Below are 7,664 nucleotides of genomic sequence, written 5' to 3'. Positions count from 1 at the left end.
AGTTCAAATCCCAGCAACCACATGGTGGCTCACAACCATCTGTAATGAGATCTGATGCCCTCTTCTGGAGTGTCTGAAGACAGCTACAGTGTACTTAGATATGATAATAAATAAATCTTTTTTTTTTTTAAAGAAGACATTAGGGGTCTCAAATGGCAGTAAATATGAGCTACAGAGGAAAGCATCATTACCGGTTGTCAATGTAGCTAGAAGGGAGTGCTCACTGAAGTTGTGTTGGGAGATTGTCTGGGACCAGATGGGGGTAATGGGGAGCTACTGAAGGTTTTGAGTGAGAGAATGGATTGCTGAAAAGTCATTTTAGGTGTCGGGCATAGTATCTCACACCTGTAATCCCAACACTCAGGAGGCTGAGGTAGGAGGTGTGCCAGAGCTCGTGAAATTAAGGGCAGCCTAGACAATATTACAGTGTCAGAGGTTTTGTCCATTATCCACATCACAGGAGGGAGCATGGCAGTGTGCAGGCAGACATGGTGCTGGAGAAGGAGCTGAAGGCTCTACGTTTGGATCTGCATCAGCAGGAAGAAATAGACTCTAGTCTCGGCATGGGCTTCTGAAACTGCAAAGCCCACCTCCATCGACACACTTCCTTTAAGACCACACATCCTGACTCTTTCAAACAGTGCCACTCCCTGGTGACCAAATATTCAATTTTATAAGCCTGTGGGGGACATTGCTATTCAAGCCACCACACCACTGCTCAAGAGTCTGTGACATGTCTGTCAGTGGAACCATTGAAGGTTGGTGAGTGTGTGCTGAGATGACATCACAGTCTCTTCCCCTTAGAATCTTAAGACTGAGTGCACAGTAGGCATGGTGGGGCACACTTTTAATCCCAGTGCTCAGGAGCAGAGACAGGCAGATCAAGGCCAGCGTGGTTTAGAGAGTAAGTTCTTGGACAGCCAGGCCTACATAGACCTTATCTCTAAAATCCAAGCAAGCAAAGGACCTCACCCTCCAAAAGACTGACTACAACATCTGGGCACACATAGATGGCTTGTGTTTGTTGAATGAATCTTGAACAAAGGAGAAAGATTGACAGCTGTGTCAGATAGTTTTTAAGAGGAAATCCTGGTTTCTTCAGCGGTACTCGGGGTATCACTGAATGAAGCCTTGAACTCCGAGGCTACATTCTAGACCTGTTGCCCCTTAATATTTATTAGGGTGAATGGGGACCATGAGTCCTGTGGAGAAGAGAAAGCTTGAGTTTCAGTTTCCAAATGGGAAACAGCCAAAATCCTGGAGTTGCAAACTTCGTGTTAATTTTACATGAGATTGTCACTTGTATGATTATTTTGTAGTATTTGTTTGGTTATTTTTTGATTGAAAAAGATAAAGAACAACCAACAGTTTCTCTAGGAACAAGTCATAAAGTGTGTGTGTGTGTGTGTGTGTGTGTGTGTGTGTGTGTGCTGTTGAGGTGTTTGGTTCACTTGGCCTTTCTAGTCTCTCTTGAGGTGAACTGCTGCTTGACAGAAACAAGTTCAAGCCAACCTTCCATGATGCTGGCAAGTGAATGATAACTTAGTGAAATGTCTTCATAATATCCCTTGGGAGAGTGAGTCAGCCATGCCTTATTCCCCATTTCTAGTATTAATTTAAATGAAGACTGTTAAGTTCAAAAGCAAAACAAGTTGGTTGTGAATATGCTGGTGACCACAATTAGACTTGACTTGTCTAAGAGAGGCTCCTGGCTTTGATCCCCACCACCGAGGCAGTGGGCCTGATCTACTTCTTCCACAGTTGGTTTAAGAGCCCCCAAGGTGTCCACTTAGAGGATTCAAAAGTGGCCCATAGTACAAAGAGTGTCTACCGATTCCACCAAGTGTCCACCAAGTGTGAGTCCACTGTGTCTGCAGCTGCTCACAGCCCTTGCACTCATAGGTAGTCAGCAGCGCAGTGCCTCTCTCTCCACCTCGTCCTGGAGCAGAATCTTCCATCCTGGGTGGGATCCATCCTCTGAGGATGCTGACCAAGGGCTGAGCATGGAGCAGAGGGCAAACCTTTTGGGAAGGAGCTGAAGCCAAATGAAGAATGAGTGAAAGACTTAGAGATACTTAAACTGTGATTGGAAATGAGGCTATGGTTCCGGGAGGAGGACTCAGAGCCACAATGTTGGGATGTACTCTGCAATAATTTGTGTAGACCGGAAAGGCTGCTTCAGGAGGCCATGAGCTCATTGTCTTGGATGTACCCAAATCAATGTGTGCTGCCCCACTTGCAGCAGGGGCTGGACACTGGGCATCCCTGGACCCATGGCCTCCTGGGTCCTCTCTGGCCCTGTCATCTGTGCTGCCAGCATTTCCTTGACTGATTCTCGCCCTGAGAATTGATTGGTCTGTCTGGTTGTCTCTTCTCATAGCTCCTCATTAAACTGAAGACCCGAACTTCCACTGAGTACTTCCTGGAAGCCTGTTCTCGAGAGGAGAGAGACTCCTGGGCCTTTGAGATAACAGGGGCTATCCATGCAGGGCAGCCAGGGAAGATCCAACAACTCCATATACTGAAGAACTCTTTCAAGTTGCCCCCGCACATCAGCCTGCAGTGAGTGCTCCACCTGCCTGTCCCTGACTCTGCCTGGACGCCCTGCAGCCTCTCCTGCCTGTTTACTGGGGAGGGAGAACCCTATAGTACTGCGCAGGCCTGGCTATTCAAGCGTTGTGCTTCGGGGTCAGCTGTTTTCTCTGTTCTGGTTGTGCTGTGTTGAATGGCTGGAACTTGTTTTATGTAGCTCCTCTCTCCTATGTAACCTTAGGGCCTCTACCAAGTCATTCTACCTCAGTGGATGAGGTAGAGACTACCTACCATTCCGCTTAAGGCAGAGTGCTTGGCACTAAGTCAGGTCTCATATGACAGCTCAGTGTCAGGTAATGGTTACCTGTTTGGTGGGATCCCCTCATTCAGCCGTCCAAGAACTCAGTGAGCACCTCACAATATGTACTGTTATTATTTATCAATTTTAAAAGGGAAAAAAAAAGGACAGTTATTGAGTGCTTGTTGAATGTCATGCATTGTGCCAGGTGCCCGGCAGAGGTAAATGAGAATAAACAAAGTCTCAAGGACCTTCTACCCCAAGACATAGAGATCTTTCATTGGCAGCAGCAACTGTCACACCAGGTCACGCCAGTCAGTGGTGGAGGTGATGATACTGGTCAGAGATATATAAAAGGTGTTTCCATCATGGAAATGTCCTATTACCTCACAGGCAGACACACTGTTAACCCGTCATAGATGGGATGCGAGTCAACTCCTGGGCTCATAAAACTCTACCCCAGCCTCTGAAGTCTACTCTGTGCACCGTCTGAGGGTCTACATCCCTGCTAAGTCAGGATGAGCAAGGGAGGAACAGTTGATGAGGTGGGTTACAAAAGGGTCTCTACAGAGGGGGAGCTGGAGGAGTCCGGACATAATGTAACAAATCATAGGGAGCCACTCAGGTTACTGCGGTGACTGGATGCTCTCGCTCTGTGTTTTAAACTGTCACAATGGTTTAGTCTGATGTCAACAGTAATAGTCGCTTAGTGTGGAAAGATTCGAACATTTAGATGACCAAGAAGAGAGGAGCCCCTGAAAACCCTGTGTATTGGATTCTGATTGTGTAACAAGAGCCTGTCTCTGTGGTGTGTGTCATACCATTTGTCCCTTGCTTTAGATCATGAACTGTAGCTGACAGTGTGACCAGGCTCCTTTCTTTGCCTCCCTTCTATGTAGTCGAATTGTGGACAAGATGCATGACACCAGCAGTGGAATCCGGCCAAGCCCCAACATGGAGCAAGGAAGCACCTACAAAAAGACCTTTCTGGGTGAGCCTGCCTGACCCGTGGCCGGGTTGGAGGCCTGGGGTGTAGTGCTTGAAGCTCACCCAAGCTCATCCAAGCAGCTTATAATGGGGATGGAGCTGCCTGCTAAGAAATGGGATGGCCTGTGAGGACCCCCTGTGGGTATGGCTACGGCTCAGTGCATTGGGTGTAACCATTAGGCTGCCCTGAGGTAGAACCCAAGGCCTCTCGGGAAGTCGACGTCAATGAGGTCGTTGACGAAGCCCCTGAGAGGCCAGGGTCTAGCTAGCCCGTGGTCTGACAGGTGTTTGTCCTTGTGCTCACACAGGCTCCTCCCTGGTGGACTGGCTCATCTCCAGCAACTTTGCAGCCAGCCGTCTGGAGGCAGTGACCCTGGCCTCCATGCTTATGGAAGAGAACTTTCTCAGGCCAGTAGGGGTCCGGAGCATGGGAGCTATTCGCTCTGGCGATCTGGCTGAGCAGTTTCTGGATGACTCCACAGCCCTGTATACTTTTGTAAGTTAGAGGTTGGGTTCCTCTTGCCATTAGAGGAGAGAGAAGGAAGTGGTAACAGTAGGAGCCATAGGGAAGGCCCGGAGTATGGGGAAAGCTATCCCGAGGGGACGAGGAACTTCTGTGATAACAGATTTTCTGCCTTTGCAACCCCCATGTCCCGGACTTGGGGTTCTTTTGTAACAAGTGTTTGCTTTCGCCTTCCCACTAGGCTGAAAGCTACAAGAAGAAGGTAAGCCCCAAGGAGGAGATCAGTCTTAGCACCATGGAGTTAAGTGGCACAGTGGTCAAACAAGGCTACCTATCCAAGCAGGTATGACTGCCTTTGAGCAGGAGGAGACTCATGCATCATACTTGGGGGAGACAGGAATGAGCCCAGAGGGAGGCAGGGGCTGAGGATGCTGGGGTAGTCTTTATGAGTGAGATCCACAGGAAGCAGAACCTCCCCTCCCCAGCCACAAGAAGCCAGCTAAAGATGTACACATTTAAATATACCAGACCCAAGAACTGTTTTGAAAAAATAGACACACAATGCAGTTGTTACATTGTCTTTGTCTGGGTTTTATTTCTGTGAAGAGACGGCATGACCATGACCACAGCAACTCCTTTTGTTTGTTTTTGCTTTTGTTTTGGTTTTTTTTTTTTGAGACAGGGTTTCTCTGTGTAGCTCTGGCTGTCCTGGAACCCACTCTGTAGACCAGGCTGGTCTCAAACTCAGAGATCCAGACCGTGGCAGCTCTTAAAAGGAAAACATTTGCTTGGGGCTGACTTAGAGTTTCAGAAGTTTAGTCCTTTGTCACCATGGCCGGGATCATGGCAGCACACTGGCAGACATGGTGTTGGAGAAGGAGCTGAGAGTTCTGTATCATGATCTGCAGGCAGCAGGATTGTATGCCACACTAGTCGTAGCCTGAGCACAGGAGACCTTAAAGCCTGCACCAACAATGACACTTCCTCCTACAAGGTCACATTCCCTAATGCCACTTTCTATTGGCCAAACATTCAAACACGAGTCTCAGTGGGCCATACCTATTCAAACCACCATACACATTAAAAACCAACGTCTATATCATTGCCTGATTTTACATTTGTCACCTTCCTGATGAGTACAGGTCTCCATCTGCTCTTCGGTTATTATTTACCATAGAAGCTATGGCCTACCCCAAAGGTCCTGCTGCTGCTGGGCCCGAGAGGCAACACAGACTAAGGAAAGGAATGAGACCCCACATGAGTGGATCAGGGGATGAGAGAGGCTCCAAGTGCTGAGGAAGTTTTGTGATCTCAGAAGTGAATTCAGGGAAAGTTTAGTTCATGCTCTCTGTCACACACACAGATTAATACCGTCTATTTACACTTTATCATATACTGTATCATAGACTATAATTGATCCTTTTTCTAATATAGAATGTTACATTGATTTTCTCTGTGTATACCTGTGAAGTGAACAAATATACATGTAGCTATAGGGTTGTTTTTGGACCAAGTTGATCCTTAAAACATTGGTGACCTTGGGTGCACTGTGAACTCTGAACTTCTGGTCCAGTTGATACCTGCTCTGTTCTCCTCTTCCTCCTTTAAAATAAAAAAATTATTTAATATTGTTACTTTTTAAAAACCTTTGTGTGATGGGTGTTTTGTCTGTATGTCTGTGTATGTGGTGCTTACAGAGACCAGAAGAGGGAATTGGATCTTCTGGAAATGGAGTTATAGATTGTGAGCCACCATGTGGATGCTGGGAAGTGAACCTGAGCCTTTGCCAAGAACAGCAAATGCTCTTAACTGTTGAGCCATCTCTCCAGCCCCCTCCCCGCTTTTGTTGTTGTTGATCAGTGATGGGGATTGAACCCAGGGTCTTGTGCTTGCATGCCTTACAACCTTATTGCTCAGCCACAGCCTTAGCCCCGTAGTCGTAGTCCTTTTACTCCTTCGTGTGGGGGTAGCACACCTCTTCTTTTAGTGCTCTCACCTCTCTGTATAGTAAATGTGGTACTTTTGCTATGGTGCCACTACAGGGATTGTGTCACTGTGATCCTCGAGTTTCTTGGAAACTCTCGCTGGAAGGTCGTCCCATCCGAGGAGGCTGGCTTGTTGGGGTTTTGTTTGATGGGAGCATGGGAAAGGGAAAGAAATGTAGAATCATCACCAGTGAGACTTGAGCCCTTTTCTTCCTACAGGGGCACAAGAGGAAAAACTGGAAGGTGCGCAGATTTGTTCTGAGGAAGGACCCAGCGTTCCTGCACTACTATGACCCTTCCAAAGTGAGTGGCCTGTGTTCCTTGGGGCTGTACTACTTCTGAGTCCAAGCAGACTGGGAGCTGGTGTGTGTCCTCTCATACCCGCCACGGCTCTGTGCAGGCCGTGCCACGCGGTCATCCCGCTGTCTGCTCAGTGCGTGGCCTTCCATGCCCCCTTCCCACAAGAGGACCGCCGCCATTTTGAGAAAAAGCACCTTTTACTCTCCCCAAAGCCTGCTTTGCGGGCAAGGTGAGGGGTACACAGGAGACTCCAGCCTCTTTAACCCTTTCATCTGACTGGTCCCCAAGTTCTGCCTCCCTCAGCTTTTTGTTTCACCTTTGAAAACATTTTAATATATTTAATTTACACATCACATTTTGTGTCAGGAGTTGCTGCTCTGAGTTTCTGATAACTACCACCTCATGCTGAGTTAAGCTAATCCTAATCAAAGGGAGAAAAATGGCTCTTTAGTTGTGGAGTTCAGCCTTACCTTTGATATCTGTTTTCCGTCAGGACCACTTAGCCTCATGGAGGAAACTTCTCATTCCCTGCCTTCTTGGTTGTTAGGGTTCCACTGCTGTGAAGAGGCACCATGACCAAAGCAACTCTTATGAAGGACAACATTTAACTGAGGCTGGCTTACAGCTTCAGAGGTTCAGTACATTATTATCAAGGTTGGGAGCATGGCAGTATCCAGGCAGGAATGGCCCTGGAGAAAGAGCTGAGAGTGACCTGTGTTCCAGGAGCTTCCTCATGGGCAGCTAGGAGGAGGGTCTCTCCTGCACAGGGCGGAGCCTGGGCATAGGACTTCAAGCCTGCCTACACAGTTTCACACTTCCTCCTATGAGGCCACACCTATTCCAACAAGACCACACCTCCTAATAGTGCCATTTCTCACGAGCCAAGTGTACTCAAACTACCACATTGCCAAGCACAAGGAAGACAAAGGCCTGGGAAGAGAGATAGCAGGAGGGCTGACTGAGGAGTCAAACCCTTGGGTCTCCAGAAGGCACCTATTGACCTCTCGAAGGTATCTAGTGCTGCTGCTGCTACAGGTGTGGCTGTCTTGCCTTTTTCTTTCTTTGTTTTTTTTTTTTTTTTTTTTTTTTTTTTTTTTTT

The 7,664-nt window shown here is 47.7% G+C and overlaps 1 protein-coding gene across 2 annotated transcripts in view; it reads left to right on the top strand.

Annotated features, from left to right (window-relative positions):
- Positions 1-7,664, top strand: part of Plek2 (pleckstrin 2) — a 21,934-nt gene that overhangs the window by 11,437 nt on the left and 2,833 nt on the right. For both annotated transcript variants that reach the window (XM_021179494.2, XM_021179495.2), the window contains exons 3-7: positions 2,381-2,562; positions 3,730-3,821; positions 4,126-4,313; positions 4,522-4,623; positions 6,485-6,568. In XM_021179494.2, the coding sequence (XP_021035153.1) occupies positions 2,381-2,562; positions 3,730-3,821; positions 4,126-4,313; positions 4,522-4,623; positions 6,485-6,568 (648 nt within the window). The remainder of the gene's footprint in view (positions 1-2,380; positions 2,563-3,729; positions 3,822-4,125; positions 4,314-4,521; positions 4,624-6,484; positions 6,569-7,664) is intronic.

Source organism: Mus caroli, chromosome 12 (assembly GCF_900094665.2).
Source record: "Mus caroli chromosome 12, CAROLI_EIJ_v1.1, whole genome shotgun sequence".
NCBI lineage: Eukaryota > Metazoa > Chordata > Mammalia > Rodentia > Muridae > Mus > Mus caroli.
The sequence above is the reverse complement of the archived record's forward strand: the minus strand, read 5'-3'. Positions and strand labels throughout refer to the sequence as shown.